The sequence below is a fragment of the Rhinoraja longicauda genome, chromosome 22 (assembly GCF_053455715.1).
Source record: "Rhinoraja longicauda isolate Sanriku21f chromosome 22, sRhiLon1.1, whole genome shotgun sequence".
NCBI lineage: Eukaryota > Metazoa > Chordata > Chondrichthyes > Rajiformes > Arhynchobatidae > Rhinoraja > Rhinoraja longicauda.
The window spans coordinates 14,841,253-14,864,930 of NC_135974.1; the positions used below are offsets into that span (position 1 = coordinate 14,841,253).

General features: G+C 46.8%; 1 protein-coding gene across 2 annotated transcripts in view; it reads left to right on the forward strand.

Annotated features, from left to right (window-relative positions):
- The first annotated feature begins 3,673 nt into the window (after positions 1–3,673).
- The window catches only part of LOC144604413 (N-terminal EF-hand calcium-binding protein 1-like), a 59,064-nt gene continuing 39,059 nt past the window's right edge, over positions 3,674–23,678 (forward strand). The window contains exon 1 of one of the 2 annotated variants that reach the window (XR_013548719.1): positions 3,674–4,047. Coding sequence is in view for 1 of the 2 variants with exons in the window: in XM_078418802.1 (XP_078274928.1) it covers positions 3,940–4,047 (108 nt within the window). In the remaining variant the exon portion in view is untranslated. The remainder of the gene's footprint in view (positions 4,048–23,678) is intronic. The other variant, XM_078418802.1, reaches the window with a different exon arrangement.

Consider the following 23,678-nt stretch of genomic DNA (forward strand, 5'->3'; position numbering starts at 1 on the left):
AGTGGTGCCTGTTCATTCCCTCTGCAGATGCTGCCTGACCCGCTGAATTACTCCAGCACTTTGTGTTTGTGAGGCTTGCATTTCCTGGCCTGCAATTCCTGGGTGACCCACCAGGTGGGGTGAATGTTCACCGTAAGAGCCTGTGTGCAGTTATTTCCTCTTCAACTACTTGCCTCTTCAACCACACATTTCATACAAAATGCAAGTTTCAAAAGTATATATAAAAAACACTCTCCCACCTGGTAGACTTTTGTACACCATGGATTCTCCCAAAAATGCATCAAATTCTTTAAAGGCTTTTTCTTCAAATAAACCCCCCCCCCCCCTCCATTAGGCTTGTGGTTGGTCTGGACTCAGTGGGCCGAAGGGCCTGTTTTCATGCTGCATCTTTCAATCGATCATCAACAACAGAACACGATTGGACAGCAGAAATTAGGCATCACTTTGGCCTTCTTTCCTTGCCTTTAGAGATTTAAACCTTTTTCTCCAGAGATGTTGCTTGACCTGAATTACTCCAGCACTTTGTGTCGTTGGAGTAGTTCGTTAGCCCTCACCTCCCTTGCATCAGGTGCTGGTTTAACACAGAAAATAGAACAGTGCAGCATAAGAACAGGCCCTTTGACCCACGATGTCTGTGCAGCACATGATTCCAAGACCCCTTCTTAACTACCTGATAATGATCCATCTCCCTCTTTACCTTGCATATCCATGTGTCTGCCCAAAAGTCACAAATGCCACTATTGTATCTGCCTCCACCACCATCCTTAGCAGTGCGTTCAAGGCACCTACCACCCTCTGTGTGTACGTGGGGGGGGGGGTGGAACACCTCGTGGGGAGGGGTGCCAGGATAGGCAAGGTTACAATCACCAAGGGTAGGATGCCAAATGTAACCAAGTGAGGTACCTCAACTGATTTTGTCCTTGCTCAATATCAAAGAACAAAGAGCTAGAGGAACTCAGCAAGTCAGGCAGCATCTGTGGAGGGAAATATTTCAGGTCAGGGCCCTTCTTCAGACAGATCATTCTGAACTGGCCTCTTGTACACCAGTGTGACTGTTAGATGTTTGTGTATGTCTGACCCGCTGAGTTCCTCCTACAGTTTGTTTCTCGCACAAGATTCCAGCACTTGCCGAATGTTGTATCTCCCAGTATCCAGCTACATGGCACTCAATTCACTGAATCCCTCCCAAAGTTTTATTTGTGAGAGACTGATGTGAGCACAGGCTTCAGGCCTGAATCTACTCTGTGTAGGAAGGAGCTGCAGATGCCGGTTTAAACCGAAAATAGACTTGGAAAGCTGGGGTAACTCAGCGGGACAGGCAGCATCTCTGGAGAGAAGGAATGGGTGACGTTTCGGGTCAAGTCCCTTCTTCAGACTCGTCACCCATTCCTTCTCCAGAGATGCTGCCTGTCCCGCTAAGTTACTCCAGCCTTTTGTGTCTACTGAATCTATTCTGCCTTTGCAATGCAGAGAAAAAAAGCTGGTTGCTTGTGAGTGTTTTTTGTTTGTGTGTATGTATGTACATATATAATATATTTGGTTTGTATAAAGATTAATATGAAAAATAAAAGTACTGAAAAATCAATGTAATTACTTTTTTTTAAAAAAAGCATCCAATTTGCAAAATGCAAACTCTGTGGGTTGATGGTGATTTAATTTCAGTCATGTTTGTCAAGAGATAAATAGCCCAGACCAGGTGGCACAGTGACGCAGCGGTAGAATTGCCTTACAGCACCAGAGACCCAGGTTTGATCCTGACCACGGTGTTGTCTCACGGAGTTTGTACATTCTCCCTGTGACCGTGTGGGTTTTCTCTGGGTGTTCAGTTTTCCTCCCACATCCCAAAGACGTGCAGGTTTGTAGGTTAATCGGCGTGTAATTTGCCTCTGGTCTGTAGGATAGAATTAGTGTACGGTCGATCTATGGTTGGCGTGGACTCTGGGCCAAAGGGCCTGTGCTGTGCTGTGTCTCTAAAACTAAGACTGAAACCACAGCTAAACTCCCTTGATGTTTGAAGGAACAAGAGCATTGGTTACCTGAGAGGGGACTTGGGACCTCGGTTCGTTTGGTTTAAAGAAATAGCGTGGAAACAGGCCTTTTGGCCCACTGAGTCCGTGACGTCCAATGATCACGCATTCACACCAGTTCTATGTTATCCCAATTTTACATCCTATATAGTCGGGGCATTTTACAGAAGCCAATTGACCTACAAAGCTGCACATCTTTAGAATGTGGGAGGAAACTGGAGCAACTGGAGAAAACCCACGTGACCACAGGAACCCATGTGGCCAAACTGTACTGGCAGCACCTCTAGTCAGGATTGAACCTGGTTCTCTGGTGTAAGGCAGTAACTCTACCTCTGCGCCACCGTGGTACCTCAAAGAATAGGTGGAAGACAGTGCTATGATAACGAAGCATTCCCTCTTGTTTGGTTTTGAGTGGTAATCGAGGTGCTTGACTCAGGGGAGAGGATTCTGACTGGTTCTGCTATTCAAATGTTCACCAAGATACATCTAAGACCATAAGAGATAAGAGCAGAATCAGGCAATTTGCCTCATTGATCTGCTCTGCCATTCAGTGATGGCTGATCTACTTTTCACTCTCAACCCCATTCTCCTGCCTCCTCCCTGCAACTTTTGACGTCCTTACAAATCATGAGCCTATCAATCTGCTTTAAGAATGACCAAATGACGGTCTCCACTGCCATATGTGGTAATGAATTCCACATATTCACCACCCTCTGACTAAAAAATTCCTTAGAGACAAAATTTTGGAGTAACGCAGGCAGCATTTTTGGAGAGAAGGAATGGGTAATGTTTTGGGTCGAGACCCTTCTTCAGACGTCTCCATTCTAAAGATGTGTCCTTTTATTTCTGAGGTGCCCTCTGATTTCATTCCTTTCATTCACTTGTTCTTTACCTTCTATCTCTGGTTCTCCTTTCCCCTGTCTCAGTTTGACGAAGGGTCTCGACCTGAAACGTCACCCATTCCTTCTCTCCAAAGATGCTACCTGTCCCGCTGAGTTACTCCAGCATTTTGTGTCTACCTTCTGTACGGTTCCACTTCCACCCCCTTCGCCTTAAAGGCAGCGTGAGTTCTCAGAACTGTCAAATTTCCCTCCACAGATGCTGCCTGACCCGCTGAGTTCCTCCTGCTCTTTGTCTTTGACACCAGAACTTATCTGAAGTGTGGTTGCTACTGTAATGAAGGAGATGTGGCAGCTATAATCTGCTCACAGCAAGGCGGGACAAGCAGCAGATGATACATTTTCTGTAGTTTATTTGAGGGGGAGGGGAGGAGGAGGTTAATGTTGGCTCGGACTCCAGGGGAGAAGCCACCTTTGAAATGCTGCCATGGTAGAGTGAGGCAATGCCAACTCAACAATACCTTCTTCCGAAGATAGACACAAAATGCTGGAGTAACTCAGCAGGTCAGACAGCACCTCTGGAAGGCGTGGGTGTGGCGACTGCCTGTTTAGCCCAAGTGTCTTTGAGCCTCTAGCCCGATCGTCGGGGCGTCAATGCAATGGAAAGCGTTTCAAAAATAGGATTTCTGCTCCCAAGGCTTGTGTTTTCAGTCCTCACCCTATAGAGGTCTCAGGAGGGCTGATTGGCAGTGAGCACCGCGAATGGCCACTGGACCAGGGAGAGGAACAGCCCAGTGGGGGCGGGCACTGTTGTGGAAAGTTGTACAGAGGCAGTGGGGAGAGAGAGAGAGAGCAGGTGGGTGGATGCACTTCATGTGCTGCCTCGCACCCAATTCCCCACTCGTTCTCATTGCCTGTGCAGGGAAAGGACTTCAGAGCATCTGAAGAGAAAGGGTAGAAGAAACCTGGTGGGGAAAGTCAAGTCAGTTCACTCTTTTGTTACAAAAATTGAGAGGAATTAATTCATTATTTAAAAAATTTTTTGATTGCTTTTGCTGAACACCAAGACAGAGATGATGGCTTGCACTGAAATCATCACGCTGTGCCTGCAGACAGGCAAGTACGCTGGAAATAAAGCGGGCAGCAGCCGCGCCGTCGCAGCCGTTCCAGTGTTCATTGATGTGAGTAAGAAGGGTTTCTGATCAATCTTTCGGTGCCTGATGGAGACGCGAGGAACGGCAAACGCTGTCCCACAAGCACAAAGGGACACAAAGTGCTGGAGTAACTCAATGGGTCAGGCAGCATCTCTGGAAAACATGGATAGATGATGGCATTTGATCACAAGGCAGATCATAAATAGAGTGACTGCTTACCTACAAATATGCCTGTCCATGTTCTCCAGAGATGCTGCCTGTCCATGTTCTCCAGAGATGCTGCCTGACCCGATGAGTTATTCCAGCACTTTGGGGGCTTTTTTTGTTGTTGTTGTAAAACTAGCATCTGCACTTCCTTGTATTTTCCAGTTATTCAAGCAATTTGTGTGTTTTCTTTGTAAAAACAGCACTGGCAGTTAGTTCCTGGTATCTAATATTGATCCAGTTTCCAGCACCCACAGTCCCTTTTGTGAATGCAGAATGACTGGTGTGCGTTCGTTTAAAGCGAAGTCTCACATTGATACTTTCAAATCCTGCTGAAGATTTTTTTTCCTGGCAGTAAATGATTCTGGTCGCCAGTGGAAATCTCTGTGTGTCTGTCAGCTCATGCTGAAGGTTGCCTGGACAAGAGCAGGGTTTCTACCCGCCACCCTGGCCACCCTCACTAGTTAGAGGAAGGTCGTAAATCTTCTGTAATCCTCCTTTGTATAATCCTCTGCTCAGTCAGAGGAGATCTTATGTGAGAGTCCCAGGAACTGCAGACGTTGGAATCGGGAGCAAAGCACAAAGTACTGGAGGAACTCAGTAGGTCGGGGAGCATCTGTGGAGTGAAATGGGCTGTTGACGTTCTGGGTCCAGACACAGCGGTAGAGTTGCTGCCTTATAGCGCCAGAGACCCGGGTTAGATCCTAATTGCTGGTGCTGTCTATATGGAGTTTGTACGTTCTCCCCCCTCCCCCTGTGACCGCGTGGGTTTTCTCCGGTTTCCTCCCACAATCCTAAAATGTGCTGTTTTGCAGGTTAATTGGCTTCTGTAAATTGACCCCAGTGTGTGGGATAGAACTAGTGTGAACGGGTGATTGTTGGTCGGGTTGGACGCGGTGGGCCGAAGGGCCTGTTTCCACTCTGTCTTTAAAACAAAAAAATAAAATAAACCCTTTTTCAGACCATGAGGAAGGGTCGCCTGTCCATTTCCCTCCACAGATGCTGCCTGACCCGCTGAGTTCCCCCAGCACTTTGTCTTTGACACTAGAACTTACCTTAAGTGTGGTTGCTACTGTAATGAAGGAGATGTGGCGGCTATAATCTGCTCAAACAAGCAGCACGATGTGGGGGAAAGCAGCAGATGATACATTTTCTGTAGTTTATTTGAGGGGGAGGGGAGGAGGGGGTTAATGTTGGCTCGGACTCCAGGGAAGAGGCCACCTTTGAAATGCTGCCATGGTAGAGTGAGGCAATGCCAACTCAACAATACCTTCTTCAGAAGATAGACACAAAATGCTGGAGTAACTCAGCAGGTCAGACAGCATCTCTGGAGAAAAGGAATAGGTGACATTTCGAATTGAGACCCTTCTTCAGCCCGGAGTCAGGGGAGAGGGAAACTAGAGATATGAAAAGGAACATAGTACAAGTGAATGAAAGGTATGCAAAAGGACAAATCAAACCCTTCATCCCCTCTGTTATCAAGCTTCTGAATGGTCCTTCCATAAGCGAGGGTACTGTCCGATTCACCTCTACCCCATTGAGGACATTGGTCTTTGTCTATGCAACTGATGTGCTACAATGCTGAGAACTGTATTCTGCACTCTGCATCTTCCCCTTTGCTCTATGTATTGTACTTGAGTTTGAATTAAATGTATCTATGTACAGTATTTATGATCTGTTTGGATAGCATTCAAAACAAAGGGTGTGGCACAGTGACGCAGTGGTCGAGTTGCTGCCCTACAGTGCCAGAGACCTGGGTTCAATCCCGACTATGGGTCCCACCTGCCTGGTTTTGGCCCCTCTAAACCTATCCTCATTTCAGTTCAGTTCAGCTTATTGTTACGTGTACCAAAGTACAGTGAAAAGCTTTTTTTTGCCTGCTAACAAGTCAGCAGAAAGACAATACATGATTACAATCGAGCCATTTACAGTGAACAGATATACAGTGCCCTCCATAAAGTTTGGGACAAAGACCCATAATTTATTTATTTGCCTCTGTACCCCACAATTTGAGATTTGTAATAGAAAAAATCACATGCGGTTAAAGTGCACATTGTTAGCTTTTAATAAAGGCCATTTTTATACATTTTGGTTTCACCATGTAGAAATTACAGCAGTGTTTATACATAGTCCCTCCATTTCAGGGCACCATGATGTTTGGGACACAGCAATATCATGTAAATGAAAGTAGTCATGTTTAGATTGATTAGTAGGACTGGATGTTACAATCCCTAAGGTTTGCACTAAAATTGACTGGCGTTGTTCTTGGGGGTGACCACTAGGTGATGTTGCTACCATTCAGACACATCTTTAGTTGTGTACCTCAACGTCACTGGGTGTTTCGGCCTTTTATCACAAGACACCCTCAGTCGAGGCAGGCCCACCGCAGGATGATCAGACCTGGGTGTGTGTCTTATGGTTACCCTCTAGATGGTCACGTGGCAGCCCAGACTGCATCTCTTCTTTTCAGCCACAGCCAGTGACTGCTCCGTTCGGTGGCATTGGCAAGTTCTTTGATTGCCCTCCTTTTGGCCTGCCCTCTGACTCCTACTTCCTTCAGGAGCCTTGCGTACCTAAACCTGTTGCATATCCTTTGCATGCAATGACTGCTTGAAGTCTGCTATTCGTGGACATCACCAGTTGTTGGGTGTCTTCTCTGCCAGGCCTGTATTGCAGCCATCTTTAGCTTATGCTTGTTTTGGGGGCTAGTCCCCTTCAGCTTTCTCTTCAGCATATAAAAGGCATGCTCAATTGGGTTCAGATCGGGTGATTGACTTGGCCACTCAAGAATTGACCATTTTTTAGCTTTGAAAAAACTCCTTTGTTGCTTTAACGGTATGTTTGGGATCATTGTCTTGCTGTAGAATGAACCGCTGGCCAATGAGTTTTGAGGCATTTGTATGAACTTGAGCAGATAGGATGTGTTTATACACTCAGAATTCATTACACTACTACCATCAGCAGTTGTATCATCAATATAAGTGAAGCAGCAGCCATACATGCCCAGACCACCGTGTTTCACAGATGCTTTGGATCTTGGGAAGTTCCTTCTCTCCTCCATACTTTGCTCTTGTCATCACTCTGATATAGGTTAATCTTCATCTCATCTGTCCACAAGACTTTTTTCCCGAGCTGTGGTTGCTCTTTTAAGTACTTCTTGGCAAAATGTTACCTGGCCATCTTATTTTTGTGGCTAACCAGTGGTTTGCATCTTGCAGTGTAGCCTCTGTATTTCTGTTCATGAAGTCTTCTGCGGGCAGTGGTCATTGACAAATCCACACCTGACTCTTGAAGAGTGTTTCTGATCTGTCGGACAGGTGTTTGGAGGTTTTGCTTTATTATAGAGAGAATTCTTCTGTCATCAGCTGTGGCAGTCTTCCTTGGCCTGCCAGTCCCTTTGCGATTAATAAGCTCACCAGCGCTCTCTTCTTAATGATGTTCCATTAAGCCTAAGGTTTGTCTCCAACCGTTTTATTCTTGTTTCTCAGACTCATAATGGGTTCTTTGACTTTCATTGACACAACTTTTGGTCCTCATGTTGATAAACAGCTATAAAACGTTTCCAGAGGTGATGGAAAGACTGGAGGAAAGACTGGGTGCTGAGAGCTCTCTTATACCTGCATTAAGGAGGCAATTAAAAATGCCTGAGCAATTACAAATGCCTGTGAAGCCATGTGTCCCAAATATTATGGTGCCCTGAAATGGGTATGTATAAACACAACTGTAATTTCTACATGGTGAAACCAAAATGTATAAAAATGGCCTTTATTAAAATCTGACAATGTGCACTTTAACCACATGTGATTGTTTTCTATTACAAATCTCAAATTGTGGAGTACAGAGGCAAATAAATAAATGCTGTGTCTTTTGTCCCAAACATCATGGAGGGCACTGTAACTCAACACGCTCTGGACTCTGACTCATTTTCTGGGCTATTGGGTGTTTTCTTTGAACAATACACCAACAGATTTTCATTTGCCATTTATTCAATGTTTTATCACAGTTTAGTAACTTCTCCGGTAAACCAGAAAGCCTAAAGGGACGTGTTCTCAGTAAGTTTCAAGGGAGGTCTGGGCCGCAGGGCCCTCGGTGAGTTTAATGGGATTTTGGGAACACGGGCTCTAATGAGCCAGTTACCGCGCCATCAGCACTCCCTCCTGCACCCTCAGAACCTTGCTGCCAGCGCACGCTGCCCTCGGGATGACTGCTACGGAGATCAGACGGTTGCCCACCTCTTTGCAGCGTGGGGATTTGCGAATAAAGTCTAGGCAATGACGCAAGTGGTCCTTGTCACGGTTTCTCCGTAACAGAGGGCTCTCTCATTTACGGACTGTTCCCAGGGACGAATTTGGTGACAGACGTCGAGTGCAGCTGGAAGGTCATCAGATCTTGTCTTTGACATTTCCACCCTGGGGAAAAAGGTTCTGACTGTCTACATTATCTATGCCTCTCATCATTTTATATACTTCTATCAGGTGTACCCTCAACCTCTGGACTTCCAGAGAAAGCAAACCAAGGTTATCCACCCTCTCCTAGTACTTAATACCGGCAAAACCAGTCAGCATTCTGGCAAACCACCTCAGCACCCTCTCTAAAGCCTCTACATCCTTCCTGTATTGGGGTGACCAGAGGTCCATGCATTTATATGAAATGTTAATACTACTCTAGCCACTGGATTAAAAAAAAAAATGTTTAAAAAAAAATCTGTTGGATGTTTAGTTTAGATAGACACAGATAGCTGGAGTAACTCAGCTCGTCAGGCAGCATCTCTGGAGAAAAGGAATATGTGATGTTTCATGTCGAGACCCCTCTTCAGACTTAGTTTAGTTTAGCTTAGAGATACAGCATGGAAACAGGCCCTTCAACCCACCGAGTCCGCGCTGACCGACGATCACCCTTTCACACTAGTTCCATCCTTCAATTGCTATTGAGGGCGTGCAGCGTAGGTTTACTAGGTTAATTCCCGGAATGGCGGGACTGTCATATGTTGAAAGACTGGAGCGACTAGGTTTGTATACACTGGAATTTAGAAGGATGAGAGGGGATCTTATCGAAACGTATAAAATTATTAAGGGGTTGGACACGTTAGAGGCAGGAAACATGTTCCAAATGTTGGGTGAGTCCAGAACCAGGGGCCACAGTTTAAGAATAAGGGGTAGGCCATTTAGAACAGAGATGAGGAAAAACTTTTTTAGTCAGAGAGTTGTGAATCTGTGGAATTCTCTGCCTCAGAGGGCAGTGGAGGCCAATTCTCTGAATACATTCAAGAGAGAGCTAGATAGAGCTCTTAAGGATAGCGGAGTCAGGGGGTATGGGGAGAAGGCAGGAACGGGGTACTGATTGAGAATGATCAGCCATGATCACATTGAATGGCGGTGCTGGCTCGAAGGGCCGAATGGCCTTCTCCTGCACCTATTTTCTATTGTCTACACACTAGGGACAATTTGCAGAAGCCAATTAATCTTCAAACCTGCACGTCTTTGGAGACCCTCAGACTATCTTTAATCGGACTATACTGGCTTTATCTTGCACTAAATGTCATTGCCTTTATCTTGTATAGGTACACTGTGGATGGCTTGATTGTTATCGCTATAGTCTTTCTGCTGACTGGATAGCACGCAACAAAAAAGCTTTTCACTGTTCCTCAGTACATGTGACAGTAAACTAAACCTCGCCTGCCGTCAGCCAAACCAAATCCCCTCCCAAGAAAGCTTTTCACTGTACCTCGGTACGCGTGACAATAATAAACTAAACTGTGTGATTGTGTGATATTTGCAGAGGCAGCAAAGTGGGAGGAATGGAAAGATCTGCCAAAAGAGTTAGAATGGGAACAATGGGCCCAATGGCCTCTTTCTGCGCTCTCTCTCAGCTGTACTTCTGTATCTGGGACATTGCTGTGGACAAAACAGCCATCACTATGCACCAAATGTACTGAAATAATTCCAAATGCATTCATTTCCCTTTTCTAAAAAAAAAGTCGCGCACTCTGTGTTTTTGTATGACTCACTAGGTAAATTGTCGAACGTTCCTAACCTACTGCTTCTGGTAGGCGTTGTGCACAAGCGCCGACTCTTGCCCCTAAAGGATTAATTAAACCTTCATTTCAGCACGGACTATTTCTGGACTTTGCATCGGAATGTTCTAGCAAATCTTCAGCTAAATACTGAAGTCAATCAGCTTTATTTAAGTACACTTTTAGTCCATTTTGTCTTTTCTGTCACGTCCTCAAGAGAGAATCTCAACGATGCTTAGCATCTGATCCATCCATCTATGTCTTATATAAATGTATTGTGGCAGAATCAAAAGTAAGTACAGCCTTCAGATGATGGGCTGGTGGGTGGAGATTTTTGCAGAACAAAGTGCAGAGATATCATTCAAGCATTCATGTTATTCTCATTTTATTTATACATTACACTTTAATTTTGGATAATTGTATTATTAAATAGCAAAGCGTACGGCAGTTTGGGATGCAGAGAAGGCGAGTTCGTTGATGCACTGAAGTTGAGGAATTGAGTGGTATAAACCTGATACATCACTTGCATCTCTGACATGAAGGTGTAATTACTGTGAGAGGTCTGATAGTTAGTTTCCATTATAAGCCCTGTTAGAGGGATTTATATAAAGAATGAAAGTACTTAAATTTTCCGTATCACTTCTCAGAGCCTCGGGGGAATCCAATGGATTTGGGCTGCTTGAAGCAAAAAATAAAGTGCAGATGCGGGAAATCCAGTAAAGAAACAGTAAATGCTGGAAATACACTACAGGTTGGGCAACAAATGCAGAGAGATGATCAGGGTCAATGATTTGGAACATTAACTCTTCCCTCTTACTATGACTAAGTTAAGTTAACTATTTAGTTTAGTTTGGTTTAGAGATACAGTGTGGAAACAGGCCTTTCAGCCCATGGAGCCCGTGCCAACCAGCGATCCCGGTACACCAACACTATCCTACACAACAGGGACAATTCACAATTTTTACCAAAGCCAATTAACCTACAAACCCGAACATCTTTGGAGTATGGGAGTAAACCGGAGCACCCGGAGAAATCCCAGGAGGTCACGGGGAGAACGTACAAACTCAGAATGTGCACGACAACACCCGTAGTCAGGATCAACCACGAGTGTCTGGGGTTGTAAGGCAGCAACTCTACAGCTGAGCCACCGTGCTGCACTAACTATTAGTCCACTTTCCTACAACGGTCACGTTCTTGAGCCAATCTGCACAAACCTAATCCTACCTCGACAACGGAACACTAAGGAGCCATGGATTTGTTCTTTCCTTATTGTGTTTTGCACTAATGTCTTGTGTTATTTTAAGCACAGTCTTTTTTCTTTTGACTGTCTTGCAGAATTTTAGGTGCGACTTGGATAGGGGCAACCGAAACGTCACCTATCCATGTTCTCCAGAGATGCTGCCTGACCCACTGATTTTCTCCAGTCCTTTTGTGTAAACCAGCAGTTGTAGTTCTGTGTTTCTATATTGTGGATTGACCAGCACTGTTAAAGGACTTGCATGGGCTCAATGGACCGGCTGGCTTCCTTTCAAACAAGTGCAAGTGCGAAATCTTATCGTTTTTAGTTTAGTTTAGAGATATGGCTTGGAAACAGGCCCTTCGGCCCACTGAGTCCGTGCCGACCAACGATCTCCGCGCACTAACACTATCCTACATACACTAGGGACAATTTACAATTATACCAAGCCAATTAACCTACGTGGCTTTGGAGTGTGTGAGCTCCCGGAGAAAACCCACGCAGGTCACAGGGAGAACGTACAAACTCTGTACAGACAGCACCCATAGTTAGGATCGAACCCAGGTCTCTGGCGCTGTAAGACAGCAACTGTACCACTGTACCGCCCTGGCTTCTGGAGAATAGTAGTAGGAGTGAGGTGCAATTTTTTTACTACACACCATGAGGCTAATCCATGTCCGAGCAGATCAGAAAGTATTATCAATGCTGTGGCAATGTCATCACTGTGAACACTTTTTAAAAATTGTGTAGAACGGAACTGCAGATGCTGATTTATACCAAAGATAGACACTAATAGGTGATGTTTCTGAAGAAGGGTTCTGACCCGAAACCAGAGATGCTCCCTGACCCGCTGTGTTACTCCAGCATATTGTGGCTATTACACTTGGCTGGTAATTGGCTGGTTCATATCCCCTGCTCATTTGGTGCCAGTGAGGTTGCTAAGGGAACGTTTGTTTGGTCCAAGAATTTTAATTTGTGTGCTTTGGAGATGAATGGAAGCAGCTGGTACTTTAAATATTCGTTGGTTTGTATGAAGGAGTAAAAATTATCGTGCAGAAGCTGGGAGCTGAACAAAGCTGCCCGCACACCATTCTCTCTTGGATTCTTCCAAAGCAGAACCACCATCGCCAGGGCTGGGTGGTGGATTTAGTTGAGGTGTGGGTGTGGGTGGGGGAGGTTGAACTGGTGGTTATGTCAAGGGATAGGAGCGGAGAAATGAGTTGGGTTTGAGTGAGGAGTTGTGTGTCGGGTTCGGGTGGAAATGGAGGTCAAGCTGAGGTGGGAATGGGGCTGAGGTAGGAGGGATTGGAGTGTAGGTGAGGGTTGAGATGGAAGTGGAAGTGTGACTTAAGGAGGTGTTGGGATAGAGACACAAGGAACTGCAGATGCTGGAATCTTGAGCAAAACTCAAAGTGCTGGAAGAACTCAGCAGGTCAGGCAGCATCTGGGGTGGGAATGAACAGATGGCGAGATCTTGTTTTGAGTCGGGATCCTTCTTCAGGTGGTTTTGGTGTGAGCTGGTACTGGAGTAAGGTTGGGGCGAAGGGAGGGGTATGTGTTGGAGTGAAGTGGAGATTGGATTGAGGGAGGGCTGGTATAGGGTTAAAGTGACACTGGAGGCTAGGCTAAGAAAAGAGATTTTTTAAGATACAGCATGGAAACAGGCCCTTCGGTGAACCGAATCCACGCCGGCCATCGATCGAGAAAAGGCCAGAAGAAATCGTGGCCAGCAACAGATGACTCACGGACATGCTGAATCTTCTCGGGCACCAAAGGAAGTAAATATACTGATGCACTTTCTCGATGACAGTATCAGTAGGAAGGGATTAGGTTATGTTGCTGGTGATATAGTCACTGCAAGATGCAAAACTGAGGGAAGGTTGACACTGAATCAACATTTACTTTTGCTGTTGGCAAACTGTCAAATCCTGCGTCACACCTTTAGAATTGTAATGCGTCTGAATTTAAAGTCCATCAATTCACCATCTAGAACTTTAGAAAAGTGCATCACAAGAACAGGCCCTTTGGCCCACAATGTCTGTGCTGAACATCATGCGAAGACCATCTCTTATCTGCCTGCACGTGATCCATATCCCTCCATATCCATGTGCCTATCCATAAGTGTCTTGAAACGCTATCATATCTACCTCAACCATCACCCCCGGCAGTGTGTTCCAGGCACTTACCACCCTCTGTGTGTAAAAAAAAAAAGAATACCCCTCATGTCCTTTAAACTTTGCCCTTCTCACCTTAAAGCCATGCCTCCTAGTAAATTATTCTCAAAACCTTTGGGCAGCACAATGGCGCGGCAGTGCTGCTGCTGCCTCAAAAGCACCGGAGACCCGAGTTCGATCCTGACTACGGGTGCTGTCTGAACGGAGTTTGCACGATCACCCGTGTGACCGCGTGGGTTTCCTCCGACTGCTCCGGTTTCCTCTCGCATCTCAAAGACGTGCAGGTTTGTAGGTTAATTGGCTTCTGTAAATTGTTCCTTGTGTGTAGGATAGTGGTAGTGCATTGGATGGCTGCTGGTCGGTGCAGACCCGGTGGGCCGAAGGGCCTGTTTCCAAACTGTATCTCTAAACTAAACTAAACTAATGACGTCGGTGGATTGGGAGAAGCTGACATCGCCTGTTTTCCATGAGTGCCAAAAGACCGTCTGGATCTTCTTGGGGGACCAGTTCCATGGACCATATAGTTCATTCAGCCCAATCTTCCAGGCCAGTATTGTGCCTCACACCAGCCGCCTCCAGTCAGGATCGAACCCGGGTCTCTGGTACTGTAGGCAGCAACTGTACTGCTGCACCACCTTGCTGCCCCAAATTCCAGTCACTTCAGCACTTTATGTCTTTGTTTTGTAAACCATCATCTGCAGCTCCTTATTTCTGCTCTACATATGTGGCCTGACCTGCTGAGTTACTCCAGAACTTTTCTTTCTGTAAACCAGCACCTGCAGTTCCTTGATTCTCCCTTCTACAGATGCTGGCCTGACCCATTGAGTTCCTCCAGCACCCTCAGTTCCTCGTGTCCCGGCCTCCATCGCCTCTTCCATTCCTCTCAAGATGTGTCTCAATGCCTTGCCTTCTTTTCTTCCCTCCTATCAAAACTGACCAGTTATTTATTCTCGAATCTCGCAGTTGCTGAGGGGGCTGCTATTTTGGAATGTTGTGAAGCAGTCTCTGTGATTCACCCATCAACCAGCTGAGGCACTGAAGACCTGTGCCAAGTATTTATAATTGAAGGAAACATTGGTAGCAAAGTATGTAAATAAGAGGGAAGTTAGATAAAGACACATAGCCTGTTGTTTTGCTGTGCCGCAGTGCGACACGAAGAGGGAGATTAAAATAAGATTGCCTGCTGCTGTCCGTGGATGCATTAAGATGCAGAAAGATATCCTCTAAATGGGTTGTGAGCGTGATGTGTTTGGGAGAAGTAAATGTGTCGTTCCTTGGGGATTGATAGGCTGGCAGGAGTCCGTAACCACTTCCACGAGGCTGGTTGCCGAGGGTTACAAAGACTTCAGACTTTATAGATGCAGCAAGGAAACAGACCCTTTGGCCCACCGAGTCCGCGCTGCCCTTACCACTAGCACTATCCTACACGTTAGGGACAATTTACAATTTTATACCGAAGCCAATTAATCGACAAACCTGCACGGTCTTTGGAGTGTGGGAGGAAACCGGAGCATCTGGAGAAAGCCCACACGGTCACAGGGGGAACGTACAAACTCCGTATAGACAGCACCCGTAGTCAGGATCGAACCCGGGTCTTTGGCGCTGTGAGGCAGCAGCTCTACCACTGCAGCACAGTGCCATCCCAATTTGCCCCAGATCGAGAGATAAGAGGCAGCAAGTCTCACATCCAAATCTCTCTCCAGATAAAATGTAGACACAAGGGTCCCGACTCACATCGCCGCCTATCCATGTGCTCCAGAGATGCTGCCTGACCCGCTGCGTTACTCCAGCATTTTGTGTCTTCAGTGCAAACAAGCATCTGCAGTTCCTTCCTACACATTGCTTTCTCTCGGTTTCTCCGTCTCTGCCGCGCTCTGTTCTCGAGGCTTTAGACACCACGACATCTGAAAAGTCCTCCGTTTCCAAGAAACATGACTTCACTTCTACGGCTGTTGACGCAGGCCTCATTTACCCTTCCTCCATTTCTTGGAGTTTCTCCCTTACAGCACCAGAGACCCGAGTTCAATCCTAGCTACGGGTGGTGTTTGTATGGAGTTTGCATGTTCTCCAGGTGACCACGTGGGTTTTCTCCGGGTGCTCCGGTTTCCTCCCGCACTCCAAAGACGCGCAGGTTTGTAGGTTAATTAGCTTCGGTAAAATCGTAAATTGTCCCTACTGTGTAGGATAGTGCTAGTGTACGGGGTGATCGCTGATCGGTGCGGACTCGGTGGGCCGATGGGCCAGCTTCTGCGCTCTATATCTAAAGTCTAATGAATTGTGAACAAAAATTCCCGCTTGAACAGTAATAGAAATCAGGAGCATTGTCCTACAAAAAGCTGTGGATGCTGAATTTTTAATGATTCAAATTGATCGTGTCTTGCTGGGGCGAGGCATAAAGGGATGACACAAAATGGAGGCTTGGAAGGAATAATCACAATCTAATGGAATAACTGAAAAGACTCAGGGAAACGCGCGTGTTGCGTTCCCTTTTTTTCCGACTCGGCTTCCAATCCATTTCCCAGAAGTAAGTCGCAGACTCCATTTATACCTCACGCTGCCTCGGCAAGGCCTGCAGCATAATCAAGGACGAGTCGCACCCTGGCCACTCTTTCTTCTCCCCTCTCCCATCGGGCAAAAGGTATAGGTGGGAAAACACAGACCTCCAGATTCAGGGGCAGTTTCTTCCCAGCTGTTATCAGGCAACTGAATCATCCTACCACAACCAGAGAGCAGTTCAGAACTACTATCTACCTCTTTGGTGACCCTCGGACTATCCTTAATCGCACTTTGCTGGTTTTACCTTGCACGAAACGTTATTCCATTATCATGTAAATGGGTCAATTATAATCATGTATTGTCTTTCTGCTGACTGGTTAACATTAAACTGAACTGAATTGAGAAAGAAGAGGTGGCTAATTCACTGTGTCATTATCTCCACCATCACAGCGGATCGGTGGAGCATAATGGTAGGACACTGACATGGAATATCAAAGAGTTTGGTCGATCAGTAGTTAAGTCACTGAAGCGGCAGCTGGAGTCGGGGGCATGAGTTCTAATCCCACCACGGGAGCTGAGGAATTGCTAAATTAATAAATATCAGCTTTTTAAAAATATCGAGCTAGTCTCAGAAACTGTGGCTATGAAACTGCCCAGTTGTTTTTAAATGCCACCGGATTCACTGCTATCCTTCAGGGAAGGAAATCATAAAAGGACACAAAGTGCTGGAGTAACTCAGCACACCAGGCAGCATCTCTGGAGAACAGGTGATGTTTCGGGTTGGGACCCTTTTTCAACGCAAGAAATCATAGATGGTTCTAGCACAAAAGAAGCACAGTTAGCCCATCATGTCTGCATTTGCTCTCCACATGAGCGACTATCTAATCTGGGAAGAGTACCCAGACCAGTCTTCCCACCACTGACTCCATCTACACTAACTTGAGTATAGGAAATGCATGAGAAAGTGGGATAACGTAGAACTAGTGTGAAGGGGGATTGATGGTGGGCGTGGACTCAGTGGGCCAATGGGCCTGTTTCCATGCTATATCAATCATTCGACTGATTTCTCAATCACTAACACTTTGAATGACTTGTAAATTTGTGCAGAGAATTGTGAACGCTGCCCAGACCATCACACAAGGGACTTCCCTTCCTCCATCTACACTCATGCTGCCTCGGCAAGGCCACCAGCATAATCAAGGACCAGTCTTACCCCGGTCACTCCCTCTTCTCCCCTCTCCCATCAGGCAAGAGGTACAAAAGTTTGAAAACGCACACCTCCAGATTCAGGGACAGCTTCTTCCCAGTTGTTATCAGGCAACTGAACCATCCTCTCACCAACCAGGAGAGCAGTCCTGACCTCCCATCTACCACATTGGAGACTCCTGCACTATCTTTAATCGGACTTTACTGGACTTTACCTAGCACTAAACGTTATATCCTGTATCTGTACACTGTGGACGGCTTGATTGTAATCACGTAAACTTCTTGCCACTGAAAGGATAGCCTGCAGCAAAAAAGCTTTTCACTGTACTTAATACGTGACACTAAACTAAAAATAAACTAAAAATAAAGTTGCAGTGGATTAGTGTAGGGTTAGTGTAAAATTGGTGGTGGTTGTTGATCAGTGTGGAATCAATGGGCCAAAGGGACTGTATATCTCTTCCATGTTTTGGATTTGGATTGTCTAACATTTCCAGCACGCTGAGATATAAAGTGAAGCATTGCACACATATGTTGCCTTGGCCCCAAGTCTCTAGATTTCTTCCTACAAAATCTGCCTTATTGTTTTTGCCAGCAAATTATTTCTCTCACAGGACGACAGGAAGGATGGAACATGGAAAGAGGCCATTTGGCTCCTTGGGCCCACATCATAACTAACAAACAGATGGAGTCATGCAGCAAGGGAACAGGCCCTGCAGCCCACCGAGTCCATGCCAGCCATCGAGTGTACAGTTAAAATAATTCCATTTTACGCTTCCCAGGTTCCCATTTACTCCTCCCATCGTTGCACTTGGGGCAATTTATGGTGGCCAATTAGTCTACCAACCTTCATGTAGTCATACAGATTTTCTAGACACCATGAAATGCAGATGTTGGTATCTTGAGTAAAAAGCACAAAGTGCTGGAGTGACTCAGCAGCTCTGGCAGCTTCTCTGAAGAACAAAAGGAGCTGCAGATTCTGAAGAAGGGTTCTGGCCTGAAACGTCACCTATCCATCTATTCCAGAAATGCTGCCTGACCCGCTGAGTTACTCCAGAATTTTGTTTTTTCTTTGTGTGAATTTTCTTGGGGACCCTCAGCTGCAGCAACCATTAGGCACAGTGGCAGGGTTCGAGTTGCTGCCTTGCAGCGCCGGAGTCCCGGGTTCAATCCTGAATACGGGTGCCGCCTGCACAGAGTTTGCACGTTCTCCCTGTGACCGCGTGGGTTTACTCCGGGTGCTCCGGTTTCCTCCCACACTCCAAAAACGTACAGGTTTTCTAGTTTAATTGGCCTCGGTAAAAATTATAAATTGTCCCCAGTGTGTAGGATAGAGCTAGTGTACGCGGTGATCGCTGGTTGGCGTGGATTCGGTGGGCTGAAGGGCCTGTTTCCGTGCTGTATCTCTAAATTAAAAAGTCCAAAGAAAGCTGCCAGCAATTGGCCTTGATGGATACTTCTTTACCCTGTCCTCCCACCCTCATTTACTGACGAAGACAGGATAAAGCAAGGTGGAGCTAACCTGCTGCATGTCTTACTAATGATCTGTCGTGCACCAACCACATTGATGTGACATCCGAGAGGGCCCACCAATGCTTAGGATAATCCTTAGCAATGCCACATAGAAAGCACACTGTTGGGTTCCACCACAGCTTGGTTTGGGAACAGCGATGTAGCCCAGTCCATCACACAGACCAGACTCCCCACCGTTGACTCCATCTACACTTCACAGCACAGAAAAGCAGCCAACATAATCAAAGATAGACACAAGATGCTGGAGTAACTCAGCAGGTCAGGCAGCATCTCTGGAGAAAAGGATGAGACGATGTTTCAGGTCGAGACTCTTCTTCAGAGTCATCAAAGGCTTGTTCTACCAAGGTCGTAGCTCCTTCCCCCTGCTCCCGTTCAGCAAAGGTACAGAAGGTGCATTCCTTCTCTTCAGAGATGCTGCCTGTCCCACTGAGTTACTCCAGCATTTTGTGTCTACCCACCAGGCTTAGGATCAGCTTCCTCTTTGCAATCAGGCTTCTGAACGGTCCTTCCGCAAGCTAGGGTACTGTACGATTCACCTCTACCCCATTGCGGTCTTTGGAATTTGTAACTGATGCGCTACAACGCTGAGAACTGTAATTTGCACTCTGTATTTTCCCCCTTTGGTCTCCCTATTCTACTTGAGTTTGAACTTGTTTGGATGTGGAACTGTGCTTGGCTTGCTGGTACCTATGTACGATATATCTGATCTGTTTGGATATCATGCAAAAGAAAGCTTGTCACCGTGCCTGGGTGCAGGTGATAATAATAAACCTAAACTTAAACTGAGGAGAAAACCAATTGGCTCTGAATTTTAAGTAGCTCCTTCCATGAGCCTGTGGTCAGCACAACAGTGCAGTGGTAGAGTTGCTGCCTTACAGTGCCAGTGTGACCGCGTGGGTTTTCTCTGGGTGCTCTGGTTTACTCCCACACTCCAAAGACGCAAGTTTGTAAATTAATTAGCATCAGTAAAAAAACAGTGTGAAATGGTCCCTAGTGTGTAGGATAGTGCTAGTGTACTAGTGGGATGGCTCACTCGGCCCAGACTCGGTGGGCTGAAGGGCCTGTTTCTGCGCTGCGTCTCTAAAGTCTAAAAGTTGATATTTAATGTACAGAACATCTTGCCTTGAAACTTTTACAGACAATACTCTGTCGTTTCTTCAGACAAGACAGCGCCAGCCATCTTCTGGTGCTTTATACACCACAAAACCGGTCACGATGCTTGAAGGTCATTGCTGCCAGCAGTCCAGGTTCTGAAGCTCTCTCTGCAGTTTGATATTTTGCCTATTCAACAGCGCTGGGTTATTTTTAGTGTTATTGCAGCAATCCTATTGAATTAAAGAAAGGTACAAGACATGCACTTGTGTGAACGTCCTTCGTCGCTGCCTCACAGCTCACAAACAATCGTCGCTACTGTAGCCCCCGCTGCAATGCAGCAACGTACATGTTCAGCTTAGTTTAGAGATAGAGCGCAGACACAGGCCCTTCGGCCCACCGAGTCTGGGCCGACCAGCGATCACCCCGTACACGAACACTATCCTACACACCAGGGACAGTTTACCATTTACAGAAGCCAATTAATCTACAAACCTGTACGTCTTTGGTGTGTGGGAGGAATCCGGAGCACCCGCAGGATACAAGGTACAGACGGCACCCGTAGTTTGCGTGGAGTTTGCAGGGTCTTCTTGTGACTGCGAGGAATATCACCACCCGCCTCCCCTCCCCCCAAAACCTCTGTCACCCCAAGGACAGAGCCAGTGACGTGACCATTTGTCCAATGTCCGTACCTACAGAGATTTGTGCAGACCGTGCCACCATTTAGTTTAGTTTAGAGATACAGCGTGGAATCAGGCCCTTCAGCCCACTGACCGTGACGATCATGATCACCTGAACACATTAGTTTGTCACCTGATTCCCCGACCCTGGGAAAAAGACCGTGCATTCACCTCTGGATTTTATACACCTCTATAAGCTCACCCCTCAGTCATAGGTTGTAGGAGCAGAATGAGGCCATTCGGCCCATCAGGTTCACTCCGCCATTCAATCATGGCTGATCTATCTTTCCCTCTCAACCCCATTCTCCTGCCATCTCCCCTAACCCTTGACACCCTTATTAATCAAGAATCTGTCAATCTCTGCCTTAAAAATATCCATTGCCTTGGCCTCCACAGCCCTCTGTGGCAATGTATTCCACAGATTCACCACCTTCCTGCACTCCAAGGAATATAGTCTTAACCAGTCCAGCCTCTCGGGCCCAGGTCAATTTCAACAACAGGTTGGATGTCACCAGAACTCTTCTGATCCACAAAAAGGCAAAAACAGGCGGAGCAAAAAGGCAGCCAGCTTTCCCCTGGGCTGTGTTTGGAGTCGTTTTCCTTTGATGCTTTGCGCATCTTAAGTTGCAAAGAAAAAAAGTAGGTCAGGCCCCTGAGAGCTGACGAGGAGTCAGGCAGCAGTGAGCAGCTTCATGTGGCTGAGCTGCAGGGAGCCGACAGCACTGGGGACATGCTGAGACGGAGGGGCACAAGACAGTGATTAACTAATAAAGGGGCGGCTACCAATGAATCACACGGCTACTAATTAACAGCAGACTCTGACCCGGTTCTCTGGAGAGTGATTGGCTCTGGCGGCCTGGAGTGAGGTGTATAAAGGAGATGAGAGGAAGCAGTGTTCAGAATCATGAAGGGTGTTGCGAGAGTGAGGGAGGACCTGCTTCCAGTTCACCTGTTTCCAGTGGTGGGTCGGACGGTAACCACAGATTTAAACTGTATTGGCAAGGAGCTAGGTTGTCATAGACTTTAGACGTTAGAGATACAGCGCGGAAACAGGCCCTTCGGCCCGCCGAGACCACGCCGACCAGCGATCACCCCGTGCACTAGCACTATCCTACACACTCGGGACAATTTGCAATTATAACCGAAGCCAATTAACCTACAGACCTGTACTTCTGGAGTGTGGGAGGAAAGCCGAGCACCCGGGGGAAACCCACGGGGTCACAGGGAGAACTTCCGACTCCGTACAGACAGCACCCGTAGTCAGGATCGACCCCGGGTCACTGGTGCTGTGAGGCAGCAACTCTACCGCTGTGCCACTGTGTCACCCCTGTAGTTTAGAGACACAGCGTGGGTACATGCCCTTCGGCCCACCGAGTCCATGCTGACCAGCGATTACTCATACACTGGTTCTGTCCTACACACTAGGGACAATTTACAGAAGCCAATTAACCTACAAACCTGCACGTGTTTCGAATGTGGGAGGAAACCGGGAGAATGTACAAACTCCGTACAGACAGCACACGTAGTCAGGATCAAACCCGGGTCTCTGGCGCAGTAAGGCAGCAACACTACCACTGTGCCACCTCTGATGCCGCCCCTAGCCCCTCCGCCGCCCAGAGAAACAGGCCCTACAGCCCATTGAGTCCATGGAGGGACTTCTTTCGTCAGAGGGTGGTGAATCTGTGGAACTCACTGCCACAGACGGCGGTGGAGGCCAAGTTATTGGGTACTTTTATGGCGGAGATAGACAGATTCTTGGTAAATACACATGTGAGGGGTTGTGGGGAGAAGGCAGGAAGATGGGGTTGAGAGGGAAAGATAGATCAGCCATGATTGAATGGCAGAGTAGACTCAATGAGCCGAATGGCCTGATTCTGCTCCTATGAACTGTGCGCTGATCAGCAACCACTCATTTATCCGACTTTAGCCCCATCTTTTGAATTCCTCCTGTTTTCACCCAACTAATCCTCCCAGGAGCAGTTTTGCAGAGGGCCAATTAACCTACCAACCCGCATATCTTTGGGATGTGGGAGGAAGCCAGACCACCTGGAGGAACCCCTCGCAGAAATAAGATAACATACAGACAACACCCGAGGTCAGGGTTGCACCAGGGCCTCTGGCGCCGTGAGGCAGCAGTGCTACCTGCTGCGCCACACTGCCCTGTTGGGGGGAGGGGATTGCTTGCTGGGTTCAGTGACCCAGATCCAGGCTGATGGGGTGGTGAAAACAGATTCTCCCCCAAAAAAAGAAAATAAAGTGGTGGAGTAACTCAGCGGTTCAGGCAGCATCTCTGGAGAACATGGACAGGCGACGTTTCAGCTTTGGGTCTTTCTTCAGAAGAAGGGTCCCAACCCGAAACGTCATCTATCCATGTTCTCCAGAGATACTGCCTAACCCGCTGAGTTACTCTGGCACTTTGTGCCTTATTTTCTATGACTCTGCAGGCAGAGATGGTTGAGTAACACTGACTTTACCAGAGGTGTACTGGTTCCCCTTCCCCTTCCCACTGAATGCAGGATAAAATTGGGCTTGATCATGATCTACCATGTTAGCTCATTCCTGTGTAATTTGAAAGTCACAGTCGATTTTTCTGTTCGTTGAAAATTGTTTTATCCCAAGCAATAAAGCTGCAAGGAATCAACGCTTTTATCCCCCCCCCTCCGCTTTTATCTCGGTGGCTATTTCTTTTAACCTTTTACTCTAGAGTTTGGTTTGGTTTTTGCTCACTCAACTCAGCAACAGCATCTTCCAATTATATACAACCCAAGTTCCAAGGAGTAAGTATCACCAGCAACTTCTCCTGGACCACACAAATCGAATCAATGCTCAAGACAGCACACCAATGCCTCTCCTTCCTTAGAAGGCTTAGGAAGTTCGGCATGTCCTCACCAACCTTTTCAGATGCTCCGTAGAAAGCATTTCATCGGGATGCATCAATCACTGCATGGTTTGGGAACAGCTCCATCCAAGACAGCAAAAAATTGCAGTGTTGTGGACGTAGCCCAGACCATCACACAAACCAACCG